The sequence below is a fragment of the Octopus bimaculoides genome, chromosome 25 (genome assembly GCF_046866305.1).
Source record: "Octopus bimaculoides isolate indiv1 chromosome 25, ASM4686630v1, whole genome shotgun sequence".
Taxonomy (NCBI): domain Eukaryota; kingdom Metazoa; phylum Mollusca; class Cephalopoda; order Octopoda; family Octopodidae; genus Octopus; species Octopus bimaculoides.
Genome location: NC_142952.1, coordinates 9,830,344 through 9,849,446, shown reverse-complemented (window position 1 = coordinate 9,849,446; position 19,103 = coordinate 9,830,344). Strand labels below are relative to the sequence as shown.

At 37.2% G+C, this 19,103-nt stretch overlaps 1 protein-coding gene across 4 annotated transcripts in view; it reads right to left on the bottom strand.

The window, feature by feature from the left end:
• The window catches only part of LOC106881740 (unconventional myosin heavy chain 6), a 261,243-nt gene that overhangs the window by 23,412 nt on the left and 218,728 nt on the right, over positions 1-19,103 (bottom strand). For all 4 annotated transcript variants that reach the window (XM_089341738.1, XM_089341740.1, XM_089341739.1 and 1 more), the window contains 7 exons: positions 18,771-18,897; positions 17,229-17,350; positions 16,152-16,296; positions 15,257-15,384; positions 14,467-14,661; positions 6,283-6,386; positions 4,427-4,620 (listed from right to left, as the gene is read on the bottom strand). In XM_089341738.1, coding sequence (XP_089197864.1) covers positions 4,427-4,620; positions 6,283-6,386; positions 14,467-14,661; positions 15,257-15,384; positions 16,152-16,296; positions 17,229-17,350; positions 18,771-18,897 — 1,015 coding nt within the window. The remainder of the gene's footprint in view (positions 1-4,426; positions 4,621-6,282; positions 6,387-14,466; positions 14,662-15,256; positions 15,385-16,151; positions 16,297-17,228; positions 17,351-18,770; positions 18,898-19,103) is intronic.

The following is a 19,103-nucleotide window of genomic DNA, read 5'->3' as shown; positions in this document are numbered from 1 at the left end:
ATATATATATATATATATATATATATATATATATATATATATATATATATATATAAATATATATATATATATATAAATATATATATATATATATATATATATTAGTTTATGTATATATTAATATTATCTCAGTTATTTAAACTTTCGATAATTTAAATACGTTAATAGTTACCAGAGGTAGCAAACATGCGTTTTGCTCCATTTATTATTATTATTATCATATATATATATATATATATATATATATATATATATATATATATATATATATATGTATGTATGTATGTATGTATACATATATATATATATATGTCAAAGACTTATATATATATATATGTCAAAGACTTTCCGTATTCCCGAGCGTCATACTAATATATACTTTTGTTATTTACACCACCTGTCCTCGTCTGTTGTTATTTTTTGTATATTCTCCCATATATATATATATATATGTATGTACGTATGTATGTATATATGTATGTATACATATATATATATATATATATATATGTAAATATATATATGCATATATATACATGTATATGTGTGAGTGTGTGTGTATGTATATATATATATATATATATATATATATATAAGCATGTATATATCCGTATGTATGTACACACACACACACACACACACACACACACACACATATATACACATATATATATATATATATACATATATATATATATATATATATATATATATATATATATATATACATATATATATGTATGTATATAAATATATGCATCTTCTATCCTTTCAATAAATTATGGAAGTCACTAAAATGTAAGTCTGTTGAATTAACAAACATTTTTCCTTTCTCCTTTCCTTTCCATATATTTTCTTTGCTATTTCACTTCTATTTATCTTTTGCCATATAACCGTTCTGAAGATGTCCATCGATTTGTAACGAGGTAAATGCAAATTTACCCCCAGCTTGATATACAGAAACAGCTGCAAACTCTCATCTTAATTAAATAACGACTTTAAAACACCAATGATCCACCTCTCACTGTTAATTGCTCCATTTCTTATCATCTCTATATATATTAAACCATGGTTTTTACCTTTTAAATTACCTAACCAGGTGGTCAGTGTGGTTTGATATATATAGAGATGATAAGAAATGAAGTAATTAGCAGTGAGAGGTGGATCATTGGTGTTTTAAAATCATTATTTAATTAAGATGAGAGTGCCAGCCATATTTATCCTAATTTTGAATGCTATTGAACCAGTTAATAGCTTCTTGACTGTTAGAACATAGTTCAAGAGATATTTTGTGTCTAAGTATGGGTAGGCGAGGGTTGGCAGCAGGATGTGCATTCAGGTGTGGAAATGCTGCCCATTGAATTCCATCTGACCCACACAAGTATGGAAATATGAACATTAAAACGATAATAATAATGAGGAGGAGGAGGAGGATAATGGTGATGATGATGATGATGATATACATGCACACATGCATTTGATGATTTTAATGAAATGGTCAAGGAGAAACAGAGTTCCCTAATGTACTTAATACAGTTTAAAAGAGAGTATCTCTCTCTCTCTCTCTCTCTCTCTCTCTCTCTCTCTCTCTCTCTCTCTCTATATATATATATATATATATATATATATATATATATATATATATATATATATCACTGTATCATCAAGATTATCGCATGTTGGTATACATCACTTATCACAATGGGCTTCCTTGCATTGATTTAGCTTTTGAATGCTGCAGCCCAACTGGCTAGGTAAGCCCCTGAACAGGGTACCAGTCCATCACACTGCTATTCATTTACAGGTGAGTGGACTGGAGCAATGTGAAATGAAGTGTTTTGTTAAAAAACACAATGTGTCCCACAGTCCAGGAATTGAAACCACAATCATGCAATTGGAAGTGCCAACACTGCGACCACTAACTTGGTATGTTTGTATATTTATCAGGTTAATAAATTTGAATTCTAGTTGAGAGATATTTGATAATACCTGTAGAAATCAAATTAGGAAGAACAAAAAATGAAATGAAAAAGAAGCAAAATAAAAATATCTTCTTTGAGGAATAAGTAATTGTTAATATGCTTAAGAGATCTACTTTATAATTTAAGTATGTGTGGCAGGGAAGAAGTGGTGAAATTCCAGATTGGTGTTGTTAAAGTACAGACTTCCTCTATTCACAAATACTTCAAAATTACATTGCAAAAACAATGATTTAAAAATTTTTTTCCTGTTTCCTTCGTTTGTTTCTTTCATCAGCTTTAAAATTTCCCCCAGTCTTGGTCCCCATGTCAACTGTCATTCAGAAAAATCACGCTTGTATCACGCTAAAACAGAATTATTTCACTTCAATGGACCCTGCTCTCTTTTACATCATGCCAAGATACATAAGAAAAGAAAACTGTTTGTAACATTCAAACAGTTTCTCCAACAAATTCCAGACAAACCACCAACACCTGGATATATCTCTGCAAACAATAACTTTCTACTCAAATGGTCTATGGTGCCCAAAGAATGACTGTAATATTAAACATCATTAGTTAGCCATGGCCTGTGCCAATTCTGGCTGAAACTTATCTAAGTATGTGTGAGTGTTACTAAACTTTTACAAAGCAAAGCTTGATACTGACTTTGAAATATTAGCTTGCTTGTCATCATCAGACGGTCAGATGATGACGATGATGATTATGATTACCATTAAAGAAGTTAGAAAATTCAAATAATAATAATTAAAGGTATGGACGACACTGAAAGCCATTGGGATGAGAGGACAGGTGTGAAGGGGGGGGGGCTGTGTAGAGGATGAGAGAGGTACCTGAAATGGCCTCTTGTTGGTTATGGAGCAAGAAAGAGGATTTTAAGCTGGACGCCACCGATGGGAGGATGTCACAGTTCAGGGTTGAAATGCCTCATGACCATTGGATACTCTCTGATGATGACATCCATTCCTTCTGGCCAAAACTCCACTCATTTTGGTGGGTGGAAAAAGAAGCACCTTCATCTAGGTGTTATTAAAATATTCTTACTATTATATATATATATATATATATATATATATATATATATATATATATATATCCATACAAACACACACACACACACACACAAATATATATACTCTCTTTTAATCTCTTTTACTTGTTTCAATCATTTGACTGTGGCCATGCTGGAGCACCGCCTTTTTAGCCAAGGAAAATCGACCCCAGGACTTATTCTTTGTAAGCCTACTACTTATTCTATCGGTCTCTTTTTGCCGAACTGCTAAGTTACGGGGACGTAAACACACCACCATCGGTTGTCAAGCGATGTTGGGGGGGACAAACACAGACACACAAACACACACACACATACATATATACATATATATATATACATATACACGACGGGCTTCTTTCAGTTTCCATCTACCAAATCCACTCACAAGGCTTTGGTCGGCCCAAGGCTATAGTAGAAGACATTTTCCCAAAGTGCCACGCAGTGGGACTGAACCCGGAACCATGTGGTTGGTAAGCAAGCTACTTACCACACAGCCACTCTTGCGCCTATATATATATATTAAATTCAAATTACGATAAACATAAACAAACAAACGAAGTTTGCTTTTAGAACCGTTGAGATGTCTTAGAAAGTTAAAGATTTCAAATTTTTAAACACAGGATAATGCTAATAATATAGCCTGAACAGGATAAACTACCCTTATTTTGCAGAAAAAAGTGTAGGCGGCCAGCTATGAGACTCGAACTCACACCTCCGTAATTACGCGTTGCGGTGCTCTTAGACCGATTAAGCTAAACTACCCACCACAAGTTTTTCTGCAAATCTAAGATGTATATATATATATATATATATATATATATATATATATCCATACACACACACAAATATATATATATATGAATACATATATACATTACGTATGTAAGTGTGTGTGTATATTTGTGTCTCCTTGACCTGATGTCATGTGATACACGTGAGAGTCACTGTTATGGAGGCAGTGGAATTATTTATTTTTCCACATGATTATAATCTACATCACTAAAATGAATTGGAAAACAATGCTCAGATGCATGAAATATAAGCTTCTTCTTCTGAGCCTTTTTTCTTTTGTACATTAAATTCTAATGTAAAAGATATCCATAGAAAATTTCAAGACAAAAAAAAATACTCCTTTTTCTGAAAGTTGTGAGGAAATAAATCAGAGGGGTGAGGTGAGGGCACACTTCTGTAGTTATTTAGTGAGTGAGGTGAAGAAAAGATACAAAAGAAAACTAGACACAACATATCAATAGATGGCACAAATGGGCGAGTCAAATGTCATTTAGTGACTAGCAGAAAAGCACCCGGTGAGCAATCTTTCTGCTAGTGATAATAACAACAATAATGATGATGATGATGATGATGATGATGATAACAATAAAGTAATACTAACCATCTCCAATTTCTTGGTAGAACAAATGTGTTCCAAAACCAAATACACAGTTTTCCTGAGAGAATATCCAGACCACGTCATCTGAAATGGTGTTCTTGTTTCTGGCAATAAATGTTGAAGCATCGTATGTAACTTTGCCGACATAGTGGTGTATAGTAAACTGAGTAGCAGATGATAAGCTGTTTATATTTAGGCTATAAAGAAAACAAGAAGGAAATATATATATTAAGTAAATAAATAAATATATATGTATATTAAGTAAATAAATATATATGTGTATATAAGTAGAAGAAAAGAACATGGGCTTGAAATGGTATGTTTTTATTTTGTATGTTACATATGTTTCAGTATTTGGTAACAAATGATGTTACACAATAAATGCAATCCTTACTGTGCTTATTAAATAGGGATGGGCTCTAACCATCATCACAGCAGTAGCTCATACCTTAATATTAGCACCTTCCCTTCTCCCTCTCCCCACTTCCAATTCCCCTTATGTATCTGGTGCACCCTTTGTTACATGTTGAAATTATTACTGAGGTGTATTGATGAATCATAGTGCTAAGCCTACTATTGGCACTTGATATTGTTATGTTGTTGTTGTTGTTATTATTATTACTTCCACCTTAGCGAAGACTAATACCAACCACTCCACAGAGTGTCCTGGGTGCATTTTATGTGGCACCATCACTGCTTTAAGTGGCATCAGCACCAGTGCTTTTTATGTGGCATCTTGGTTTTAAGATCTCAATTCTGTTGTGACAGGTGAGTTTTCTCAAGTATATCAATACACTGCATATTTTGGTCCTCTGTCATTTTGTAAGGTTGACAGAGACAACTCATAAAATGAAAACTTGTAAAGCAGAGCAATAATTTCTCATAGTTACAAATTGTAATTTGTTCCCAGAAAAATATTTGACCCTTAAAATTTATAATACTCATAAATAAATGGCAGTAAAACAACAGTAGAATATAAAGAATATCATATAACTTAAGAAGAAAATCTTTTTTACGCAATAACATAACTTAATGCCAAGGACTATTTACATTTAGTTTGTTGTATCTAAATTTAGCATGACAAAAAAAATTTGAAAAATTGTTATTTTTCTTAAAGGTTTCTGGTAGAATATTCAGTGTGTAAGTAAACACTTGTTTTTCATTTTCAGATCCGGTTTACTTCACCCATCATTATGATGCTGCCGGCATCGACTACCTTGTCTCTGTGAGACCTAATGCTCAAAAGGTGCTTTTTACATGCCACTGGCATGGGTACCAGTTAGGTGACAACTATGATTTAACTTGGCTTGGACGGGTCTTCTGAAGCACAGCGTATCACCAAAGGTCTAAGTCACTAGTCATTACCTCTGTGAGACCCAAAGTTCAAAGATCATACTTCACTACCTTGTCTCATGTCTTCCTGGGTCCACCTCTCCACAATCAGAGATCGGCACTTCTTTACACAGCTGTGCTTTCCTTGTCCATACACATCACATGACCATACCAGTACAGTCGTCTCTCTTGCACACCACATAATGAAGACTTTTATGCCCAACTTTTCCCTCAAGATGCTTACACTTTGTCGTACAGGCACACTGACATTGCACTTCCAGAGAAGCATACTAGCTTTAATTTTTTCAAGCCTATGCATGTCCTATATTTATTTATTCAAACACAATGGAAACTACTTTAAAGCTTACTCTGTATGTCTACTGGATCAGAGCCGATCTGGAGCTGAGCACAATCAATAATAATAGAGTGGGGAAAATGTTTTGAAAAATACAACAAAAATAAGTTCAACAATATAAACAAGTGCAAACAACAATAAAAAATGAAACAATAGCATGCATGAGACTTACCAAGAGTTTCTGCTGTGAGTAGCTTCAATTCTGTTGATAATGACACCAACATGGCTTCTACTCTCTCTAACAGAGTCATTTAGGAGTTTAAATATACCATTAACCTGACATTAAAATAAACATTGGATATATTCTTTATATAATATATTACACAGTGTGTGTGTGTGTGTTTGTGTGTATACACACACACACACACACACACACACACATATATATCTTTTGTCGTCGGTCTTTTACTTGTTTCAGTCATTTGACTGTGGCCATGCTGGGGCAGTACCTTATATATAAAACCTGCTGGTTTTATATATATATAAAACCAGCAGAACTGATGGAAACACTGTAGATATGCATGCAGCCGTTCAAAAAGACCATCAAGTCACCATGCATGAATTGTCAGAGAATGTGAACATCAGTTATGGTTCAGTTCAGTTCATTTGCACTGTAGATTTGGGTATGCAATGTGCGTCTGCCAAGTTTGTGACAAAACTGCTTTCGGTTGACCAAGAATAAGACTGGGTTTCAGCTACACAGGATCTCCTCGATTGTGTGGAAGAAGATGAAAACTTTTTTGAAAACGGTCATAACAGGTGATGAATCATGGGCCTATGGCTATGACCCCAAACCTAAGACTCAGTCTTCACAGTGGAAGATCCCAAACTCTCTGAGACTGGAGAAAGCAGGAATGGGTTGAAGCAGTAAGAAGATACTGATAATGGTCTTCTTCAATTACAAAGGCATTGTTCATGATAAATATACTCCACCTGGTCAGGCAGTAAACAAGGAGTACTACTATGACATGTAGTGTTTGCAGGCTGCTGTTCATCAGAAAAGGACAGAAATGAATGCATCCAGTGAGTGGCAACTCCACCATAACATCACACCAGCCCATTCAGCACAGCTTGTACAGCAGGTTTTGGCCAAGCACAGCATTCTCCAGGTCCGACAACCACCATATTCTCCAGATCTTGTTCCTTTTCCAAAAATCAAATCCCACTAGAAAGGAACAAAATTTCAAAACATCAAGAAAATCCAAGATTGGCTGCCTCATCCAGTTGCCAATCCATGGGATGAGGCAGCTGCTTGTTATCCTAAAAAAGGATTTCCATCGATGGAGACAATGCTGGATAAAGTGTGTGGTTTCAGAAGGAGACTGCTTTGAAGGAAATTAAATGTCAAATTGATATGTGTTGCAGTTTTCTTTTTATAGCACCAGGCCTGGCATAATAATGTAGTAATGATCACGAGATTGATTGTTGAGGTAACTATTGTAAATCAATGAAATAAAAGGATTTGGTTGTAATTGTATCTATGCATGCATATATACATACACACATGTATGCATTCACATCCTGCCATATTTTTGTTGTATAGTGAAACTGTACACCCCTCCTGGTAAAAAGTGATAGTAGCCAGCCATTATAAATAGACCAGTAGCCAGTTGACAGAAAGAAAGTCAAGAGGTCAAGAGTATGTTTAGACTGTGTTGATAGTCGTGTCTGTGCTGATACAGTAATTATATTGTGATGCTGAGTGGGCATTATAAGGATCAAACCTTTTGAGAATAATAACACTGTATGACTGATGGGGCATACAGTGTCAGATAGAACCATTCTTATCGATGACTTTGGAATATAACAACATCTGTCAGAGTGACAACTGTCATCAAAAAACACACACAACAGTGGCAAAAGACTACTTTACAGCAATTTTTAAATAAATTTTGTATTGAATGCAATGAGCTCCTATGGCCAATAAATTTTTATTGTTCTAATTATTAATAACAGAGTGTGTCAAAAAAATAATTCGCACGCCGGTCAAAATGTTTAGTGGCATTTGTTTTGGCTCTTCACGTTCTGTGTTCAAAGATTGCTGAGGTCAGTTTTGCCTTTCAGCCTTTCATTTATAATGAAATAAAGTAAACTGACATATTCCCTTCCTTAAAAATTACTGGCCTTGTGCCAAAATTAAAGAATTATTAACATTATTATTATTATTATTATTGTTATTATTATTGCTTAAGGTAGCAAACCAGCAGAATCATTAGCATGCCAGGTGAAACACTTAGTGGCATTTCATCCATCCTTACATTCTGAGTTCAAATTCCACCATGGTCGACTTTGCATTTCATCCTTTCGAGGTCGATGAATTAAGTGCCAGTGAAACACTGGGGTCAATGTAACTGACCAGTCCCTTGCCCACCAAATTTCAGGCCTTGTGCCTTTAGTAGAAAAGAATTATCAATATTATTATTATTATTATTATTATTATTATTATTATTATTATTATTATTATTATTATTATTAAGGTGGCAAGCAGGCAGAATTGTTAGCATACCAGGCAAAATACTTAGTAGTATTTCATATGTCTCTATGTGCTGAGTTCAAATTCTGCAGCGTTTAACTTTGTCTTTCATTCATTTTCGGATCAATTAAATAAGTACCAGTTGAACACTGGGGTTAATAAAATAAGTACCAGTTGAACACTGGGGTTAATAAAATAAGTACCAGTTGAACACTGGGGTTAATAAAATAAGTACCAGTTGAACACTGGGGTTAATAAAATAAGTACCAGTTGAACACTGGGGTTAATAAAATAAGTACCAGTTGAACACTGGGGTTAATAAAATAAGTACCAGTTGAACACTGGGGTTAATAAAATAAGTACCAGCTGAACACTGGGGCTAATAAAATAAGTACCAGTTGAACACTGGGGTTAATAAAATAAGTACCGACAGAATACTGGGTCAATAAAATAAGTACCGGCAGAATACTGGGGTTAATAAAATAAGTACCAGCTGAACACTGGGGTTAATAAAATAAGTACCAGTTGAACACTGGGGTTAATAAAATAAGTACCAGTTGAGCACTGGCGTTAATAAAATAAGTACCAGCTGAACACTGGGGTCGATAAAATAAGTACCAGCTGAGCACTGGGTTCAATGTAATTGACTTACCTCCACTCACAGAATTGCCGGCCTTGTACCAAAATTTGAAATTAATATTAATATTATTATTATTATTATTATTATTATTATTATTATTATTACTGTTAATGCAGTGAGCTGGCAAAGTCTTTAGCATACCGGGTAAAATGCTAAGCAATATTTCATCCATCATTATGCTCTGAGTTCAAATTCCATTGAGGTTGACTTTGCCTCTCATCCTTTCAGAGTCAATAAAATAAATACAAGTTGAGCATTGGGGGGGAGGGGGTCAATATAATTAACTTCCCCACCTCTCAAAATTGCTGACCTTGTGCCAAAATAGGAAAAAAATATCATCATTGTTATTGTTGTTGAAAAAGTGGCAAGCTAGCAGAGCCATTAACATGCCAAATGAAATGCTTACTGGCATCTCAAATGCCTTCACAATGTGAGTTCAAACTCCTCTGAGGTTGACTTTCAGGAGTAATAAAGCAAGTACCAGTTGAGTACTGGGGTCGATGTAATTAACTTATCCCCTTCCTCGAAATCATTATTATTATTGAAATCTTTATTATTGTTGTTGAAGGAACTATTGTTACTATAATCATTTTACAAAAGGAACCACTACAATAACCATTTTACCAGAAATGTTTTGAAATACTTAACATTTCCTTGTTGACTTTCTTTTTCACTTTTCTCTGTCTATTAGACGAACTGCAATTGTGATTGGTCAGAATTTTCATTACGTATCACTTGTAATACTGCATCACATTTCTCTTGAAAATCATACCAGGATGTTAACATAAAACACTTTCACTTAAGTCAAATTTTCATCACCAATATTTCCTACCAGGATACTGCCTAAAAATAATTAACATATCATCTCGTGACATGACTGAACTGTATTTTAAAATGTTTAATATATTTTCATTCAAATAAAGCATTTGATTACAGGGGTTGATTGTTGATTCCAAAATGACTTCAAGCTGTAATTCTAATATTTACATTTATACTTAAATATTTGAATGTGGAGGTTATAAGTGGATGCAGGCAAAGCTCACTGGTTAGATGGTTTGCTTTGCAACTATGTTGGTTCTGGGTTCAGTATCACAATGCAGCATTTTTGCTAAATGTCTTCTATCATCACCTCAGGTTTACTGATAACTTGTGAAGGAAATTTTGGTAGATGGAAATGGTGCCGAAGTTTGTAATATACATACATACGTGTGTGTATACACATATATACATAGATATAAATGCATGCATATATACATACATATATACATATCAATTTTTTTTCTCCGTGTTTTTCTCCTTGTCTCCATATTCTTTCTGTTGAAGAGCGTAGCTCGAAACGTCAAAGACTTTCCGTATTCCCGAGCGTCATACTAATACATCCTTTTGTTATTTACACCACCTGTCCACGCCTGTTGTTGTTTTTTCGTATATTCTCCCACATACATACATATATATATATATATATATATATATATATATATATATATATATATATAAGGTTGAGGAGGGTATTAGATTTAACCAAACCCAAAAGGATACAGGTAATACCGAGTAAGTGCTGTATTCCGACTAGTTGTAAGACTACAGCTGTAAGACTCTATCCATAAAATATATTTTTCCAACCTTACCATTGCTCTCTTTATCCTTTATATATTTATATATATATATATATATATATATATATATCTGAGTGGTTGGCGTTAGGAAGGGCATCCAGCTGTAGAAACTCTGCCAAATTTAGATTGGAGCCTGGTGTTGCCATCCGGTTTCACCAGTCCTCAGTCAAGTCGTCCAACCCATGCTAGCATGGAAAGCGGACGTTAAACGATGATGATGATATACATAAATATAGATATATACATACATACATATATACGCATATACACACACACACACACACCTGTTGAAAGCCACCGACCAGATTTGTGGGTGGTGTAAGGTCCCCTCCCGACCCAGAGTAACGTGGTGGTGGAACAAGGAGGTAGACAGGGCTATTAGACAAAAGAAACAGGCTTGGAAGGACTGGAAGAACAGTGGTAGCAGGGAATTGTACCAATGTGCCAGAAGGGAGGCTAGGCGACAGGTTTATTTAGCCAGAGGGGAAGCAGATAAGGAAAGATTTGCCAATGTTCTGCGCCGTGAGGACTAAAGACTCGAGGTATTTCGTGTTGCAAGACAGTGTAGGAGAGAGAATAGTGATGTTGTAGGAGAGAAATGTGTTCGCATGGATGATGGTACGCTTGCATTAAATGAGGATGCAAAGAAAGAGGTCTGGAGATGCCACTACGATAGATTGCTTAATAAAGAGAATGAATGGGAGAAAGAGAGCCTGCCGTATGTCGACCCAATAGAGGGACCAGCTATCCGAGTTGATAGTACCAGGGTAGATAAAGCAATTAAGAGTATGAAGACCGGGAAAGCCCCCGGCCCATCAGGAATCACTGCAGAGATGCTCAAAACATCTGGCAGTGTTGGCTATAGCCTAGTCACCCGTATTACGAACCAGGTGATACACGAAGGAGTCATACCCAATGACTGGTGTAGCAGCATCATAGTCAACTGCTACAAAGGTAAAGGTGACGCTTTAGATACAAATAATTACAGAGGCATCAAGCTGTTAGATCAGGTTATGAAAGTTACAGAGAGGGTCATAGCCCAACTAATTAGGGAGCGAATCAATTTAGATGAGATGCAGTTTGGATTCGTGCCAGGTAAAAGCACTACTGATGCCTTATTTCTAGTGAGACAGTTGCAGGAGAAATACCTAGCTAAGGATAAACCTCTGTACCTGGCTTTCGTTGACATGGAGAAAGCCTTTGACAGGGTCCCCCGATCCCTTATATGGTGGTCAATGAGGAAACTTGGGATAGAAGAATGGTTAGTGAGAGCTGTGCGAGCCATGTACAGAGATGCTGCCAGTAAGGTGAGGGTTGGAAATGAGTACAGCAATGAATTCCGGGTAGAGGTAGGGGTCCACCAAGGTTCCGTCCTCATCCCCCTCTTATTTACCATAGTCCTCCAGGCAATCACAGAGGAGTTCAAGACAGGTTGCCCCTGGGAGCTCCTCTATGCTGATGACCTTGGCCTAATTGCGGAGTCACTATCAGAACTAGAGGAGAAGTTTCAGGTGTGGAAGCAAGGTCTAGAATTGAAGGGCCTTAGAGTCAACCTAGCTAAAACCAAAATCCTAATAAGTAGGAAGGTAGATAAAACACAAACCCCTTCAGGTAGATGGCCCTGCTCAGTATGTAGAAAAGGAGTAGGTAGTAACTCTATAAGATGTACCCGGTGCAAGCTATGGACACATAAGAGGTGCAGCAACATCAAAGGCAGGTTAACTAGCAAGTTAGTTTTTGTTTGTGGCAGATGTTCAGGTGCAATAAAGACTGCAAACAAACAGGAAACAACTTCTATCTCATTCCAGGGTGAAAAACTAGAGGTAGTCGATAGCTTCCGCTATCTGGGCGACCAAGTTAGTAGTGGGGGTGGGTGCGCTGAAAGTGTAGCTGCTAGAATAAGAATAGCCTGGGCAAAGTTTAGAGAGCTCTTACCCCTGCTGGCGACAAAGGGACTCTCACTCAGAGTAAAAGGCAGACTGTATGACGCATGCGTACGAACAACCATGCTACATGGCAGTGAAACATGGGCTGTAACTGCTGAGGACATACGTAAGCTCGCAAGGAATGAAGCCAGTATGCTCCGTTGGATGTGTAATGTCAATGTGAATACCCGTCAGAGTGTAAGTATCTTGAGAGAAAAGCTGAACATTAGAAGCATCAGTTGTGGCGTGCAAGAGAGACGATTGCGCTGGTATGGACATGTGGTGAGAATGGAGGAGGATAGCTGCGTGAAAAAGTGCCACACCCTAACAGTTGAGGGAACCCGTGGAAGAGGTAGGCCCAGGAAGACCTGGGGTGAGGTGGTGAGGCAAGACCTTCGTACATTGGGCCTCACCGAGGCGATGACTACTGACCGAGACCTTTGGAAATGTGCTGTGCGTGAGAAGACCCGGCAAGCCAAGTAAGATCGTTGCCAGTGCCCCTGGACTGGTTCTTGTGCGGGTGGCACATGAGATGCACCATTTTGAGCGTGGCCGTTGCCAGTACCGCCTGACTCGCTCCTGTAGGATTTTCGAGCGAGATCGTTGCCAGTGCCCCTGGACTGGCTTGTGCAGGTGGCACATAAAAGACACCATTTCGAGCATGGCCGTTTTCGTGCGGGTGACACGTAAAAGCACCCACTACACTCTCTGAGTGGTTGGCGTTAGGAAGGGCATCCAGCTGTAGAAACTCTGCCAAATCAGACTGGAGCCTGGTGTTGCCATCCGGTTTCACCAGTCCTCAGTCAAATCGTCCAACCCATTCTAGCATGGAAAGCGGACGTTAAACGACGATGATGATGATGATGATATATATATATATATACATATACATATATGGGAGAATATACAAAAAATAACAACAGACGAGGACAGGTGGTGTAAATAACAAAAGTATATATTAGTATGACGCTCGGGAATACGGAAAGTCTTTGACGTTTCGAGCTACGCTCTTCAACAGAAAGAATACGGAGACAAGGAGAAAAACACGGAGAAAAAAAATTGAATAGTGTTCAGTCAACGGTCAAACATAATATACATATACATATATATATATATATATATATATATATATATATATATATATATATATACATATGCCACTGTCTGTGTCAGAAATACAGTGAGCAAGGATTAATCTGTCACTGATAAAGGCATTGATCACAAATCCTCATCAATATCATTATCATTTTAACATCCACTTTTCCCTGCTGGCAAGAGTTGAATGGAATTTGCTGAGGCAAATTTTCTACAACTGGATGCCTTTCCTGTCACCAGCTTTCACCTATTTCCAAGCAAGGTAATATTTCCTCATGGTAGACTGGAAATTCATGTGCGACAGGGACACTCATTTACAACTATTACATACTGTCAAGACAAGGAGACACAAACACATACACCCACACACATGCTTATACACAAACACATACAATGGGCTTCTTTCAGTTTCCATCTAATAGATCTATTCACAAGGCTTTGATCAGTGTGGAGCTATAGTAGAAGACTCTTAATCAAGATGCCATGCAGTGGGACTGAATGCAAAACCCTATGGCTGGAAAACAAACTTCTTAATCTCACAGCCATGCCTGTGACAATCACAATATGGAATAAAATTTTTGATAAAGATAAAAAAAGATCTACGTACCGGGTGTGAAATGAGATCCACAACTAACTGATTGTCTGAACATCTTTCTTTAATCAACTCAGGGCTTGATTGGGCGTACTTATTCCTGGTTTCATCTTTGCTGCTACTCCTGGATGTGTTGAAAGCATGGGAATTGTGATAACTTTCCAGTAACTCAGAGCAAAAGTTGACGGCCAGCTGCTCTAATTTATTATCCTGGTGAATATCGAAGCAGTATTAATTTTAGTAGGTTAATATTCGTGGTGGTGATGATAATAGTGGTGGTGGTTGTGGTGGAGTGTGATAGTTGTGGTGGTGAAATAGCTGAGTACAAATGTCTTGTTTTCTTAAGTTTTGAATTAAAATCTTCCACCAAACGTTAGTCACAATTTATGTTCCTAACACTAGCTGAATGATAACTAAGTTATTTTACTAAATTCTTTGTTAGATTTAAAGTAATTGAAAGAAACACAGAGCAACTCAAAATAAATACTGTAATAAAAGGGTTAATCTTTCTCATACTCTACCTCATTGTTTTAAAACTATTGATATATGCACATTGGATAATGTAGTCCTAAATAACATTGTGTCCGAGAACAAGAGGGGATGGTCAGGATTAAAACACCATTGATAAGAGGGCTGCTTGGTCAAGGTTGATTTGAAGCAAAACAACAACAAAGAAAGTATGTCTGTGGTCATTCCAGGTGCAAGAAATAGGAGTTAAATCTCCCTTGAACATATCAAAGAAAAAATATGAAGGGAAATGGAGGGAAAAAAAAGAAAGAAAAAACATGCAAGTTGAATGACTTACCGTGAGGTCTTCAAATCCAAACATATCAATGATATTTAGCAGAGGAGGCATTTGTCGGTCAGTTTCTGTAGGGACAGATCTATCTGAAGTGGTACTGTGAAATGACTTCTGGGCACTCAGTCGGTCATCTTGGTAATAGAATAAACAATAATAATAATGTTAATATAACATATTTAATGGGGTCAGTATTTAAAGAAATCTAATGAAATAGAGATGAAACTAATTCAGTTGTAAAGATACATTTGTACTGGAATGATACTCAGTTAAAGACAAACCATTATTGTTTAATTAGCTTATGAAGCCTTTAGTTGCATATTTCTCTTTGAACAAAATGTCATATAGACAATCTTAAAGGAAAACTCCGATCAAGGATAAAATCGTATCAAATCTTTCTTCTTTACTTTACTTAATGTTCATCTTCCATACTGACATAGGTTGGATAGTTTGACTGGATCTTGTGGGTCTGCTCCAGTGTCTACTTTAGCATAATTTCTATGACTGGATGCCCTTCCTAATCCTAACCCCTTTACTGCATGTACTAGGAATTATTTTCATAGCACCAGCACAAATAGGGGAGCCATGTGGCTTTCAAGACTAAGATCCCAGTCAACTGAGTATGAGTATAAGCAGAGGAAGTGGTAGCTTCATGCTAAGAGATTAGGTCAGAGTATGAAAGAAGGAGCCAGAACAGAAAAGGTTTTTTGCTGTAGAGGAGATATATGGCTTCTCATTATAGAAGCGAGGATAGAAGAAATAGGGGAGGAGCTGGAAAAAGAGAGAAAGATAATGGTTCAGTTCTTTATCTGAGAGATGAGGAATTATGTAATTACATTTGATGGATATTTGTCCTCATAAATTACAACAAAAACTATAAAACCATAATGAATTCCTTTACCAGATTTACAACTTCCGCTTGCATTTGATGGATTTCGTCCTTTCTTTGTACCGTGTGTCCTCAGCAAACTGTTTGCCTTCCTCACAATCATGTGTACAGTCCGAACATACAGAGCCTGAGCAAGGGCATCTTTGTTTTCATGGATCTTCAAAAGAAAATTATTAGGGACCTTTCAGCCATATTTACCACAAATATTTTAATCACAAACCACCCCGCCCAAATCTTCAAGCAAGATAAACCACCTTTTTCTAGGACCACACCAACGATGTGGAGAGAAGAAATTTGTGGCATGAGCAACTTCTATTCTTACATAAAACATAAAACCCCTTCCTTACTCAGGCCTAAACTTAGGACAGGAGTTTTTCAGGTGAAAGTTTATGGTTTCATGAAATGTATAAAAGCTCACAACTATTCCATATATATACTCTTTTACTCTTTTAGTTGTTTCAGTCATTTGACTGCGGCCATGCTGGAGCACCGCCTTTAGTCGAGCAAATCGACCCCAGGACTTATTCTTTGGAAGCCTAGTACTTATTCTATCGGTCTCTTTTGCCGAACCGCTAAGTTACGGGGACGTAAACACACCAGCATCGGTTGTCAAGCGATGTTGGGGGGACAAACACAAACACACAAACATATACACACACACACACACACACACACACACACACACACATATATATATAGATACACACACAATATATACACATATATATGATGGGCTTCTTTCAGTTTCCGTCTACCAAATCCACTCACAAGGCTTTGGTCGGCCCGAGGCTATAGTAGAAGACACTTGCCCAAGGTGCCACGCAGTGGGATTGAACCCAGAACCATGTAGTTGGTAAGCAAGCTACTTACCACACAGCCACTCCCGTGCCTAGACACAGAAAATCAAAATATGCTGCAACAAATTCTGTTTAACCCATCCAAATATGGAAAAGTAGACAATGAACAACGAAGATTATGAATGAATACCCCAATGCTGTGAACCACACCTCCCACACAAATAAAAAAAAATCCCAAACAATACAATAATAAATAAATAAATCTGTTCAGAAAATAATTGTTTGTCCTTACCTTTATTGTACTCACTATAGGGGTTAAGTTTAATCCTTCAGGAGTGTTGATAGTTTTGGTGGTGAGCCCTTGATAAAGGACCATACTTGAGATTCCCAGCAATGTAGCCACTGATTTTAGTTCTGCAACAGAGGAAAACAGACATCAATTCTTAAAAAAACAAAACAAAACAAAGATATAAATCCATTCTACTGAAAGGACAAGACGGGTAATTTTAAGGGAGGGGACTAATTGATGACATCGATCCCCAGTGTTTCACTGGTACTTAATTTATCGACCCCGAAAGGATGAAAGGTAAAGTCAACCTCAGTGGAATTTGAACCCAGAACATAGCGACGGGCGAAATACTGTTAAGCATTTCGTCCGGCGTGCTAATGATTCCGCCAGCTTGCAGCCTTAAACAAAAAATATAAGTATGAAAATAAAAGAAGAATTTAGCACTTAACCCATTTTCTTATCTGCCATTGTTTCATGAACCCAGTTAAAAGAACTGCCTTGCATCAGTAACCCAAATGATACGTGAAGGGTAGAATACCTTGCTGCTCTCATGATGCCAGCACTATAAAACACATTTAGTAAGTTGTTGTTGCTGTTATTGTCAAACTTGTTGCATGTCCCAGTGCAACCTTGTACGGCCATCTTTCTATCTGATATATTGGTTAGAAATATTGGCACAAGGGGAGCGGGTAAGTTGATTACATTGACCCCAGTGATCAACTGGTACTTCTTTTATTGACCCCAAAAAGACGAAAGGTCAAGTCAGCCTCAGCAGAATTTGAACTCAGAACATAAAGTCAGAAGAAATGTTGCTTGGCATAGTAATTGTTCTGCCTTCTCACCACTTTCTTCCTGGCAGACATACTGATTTCGAATTTTGGCACAAGGCCAAAAGGTGTAAGTCGATTACATTAACCCCAGTACTCAACTGGTACTTATATTATCAACCCCAACAGGATGAAAGGTAAAGTTGACCTCAGTGGAATTTGAACTCAGAACACGAAGATGGACAAAATGCTGCTATAGGTGCAGGAGTGGCTGTGTGGTAAGTATTTTAGCCATTTACTGATGCTTGTACTTAGCATGAAGACCACACTGTACATTCTAACATGCAGTGTGTGTGTGTGTGTGTGTGAGAGAGAGAGAGAGAGAGAGAGAGAGAGAATGGAGAGAGAGAAGGAGGGAAAGTGAAAGAGAGAGAGAGAGAGAGAGAGAGAGAGAATGGAGAGAGGGAGAAGGAGAGAAAGCAAAAGAGAGAATGGAGAGAGAGAAGGAGGGAAAGTGAAAGAGAGAGAGAGAGAGAGAGAATGGAGAGAGGGAGAAGGAGAGAAAGCAAAAGAGAGAATGGAGAGAGAGAAGGAGGGAAAGTGAAAGAGAGAGAGAGAGAAAGCAAAAGAGAGAATGGAGAGAGAGAAGGAGGGAAAGTGAAAGAGAGAGAGAGAGAGAGAGAGAGAGAGAGAGAGAGAGAGAGAGAATGGAGAGGAAAGAGAGGGGGAGAAATGGTAAGAAGAAATAGTTTAGAAATAGGATGAAGGTTCTCCTCACCATTCTGACTTTTGAGATCCAATTGTTGAGAATTGGTGGAGAGAAAAGTGATGTTTCCTATCAAGAGGACAGCAGACAAGACTCTGGTGACATCGGTAAACGATACATCACATGTGATGAGACAGTCCTGGAAGGGAAAGAAGAAGATCGAAAACAACAACACCACCACCACCACCAACAACAACATCAGCAGCAACAATATCAACAACAGCAACAAATACAATAATTTCAACACATCACCATCCATTGTGATCCAAGTGAGTGGGTAGTGATTCAGTTACTTCAAGGAAAAACAATCCTTCCTGTCACAAGCTCTGGGTTCCAGCCAACAAC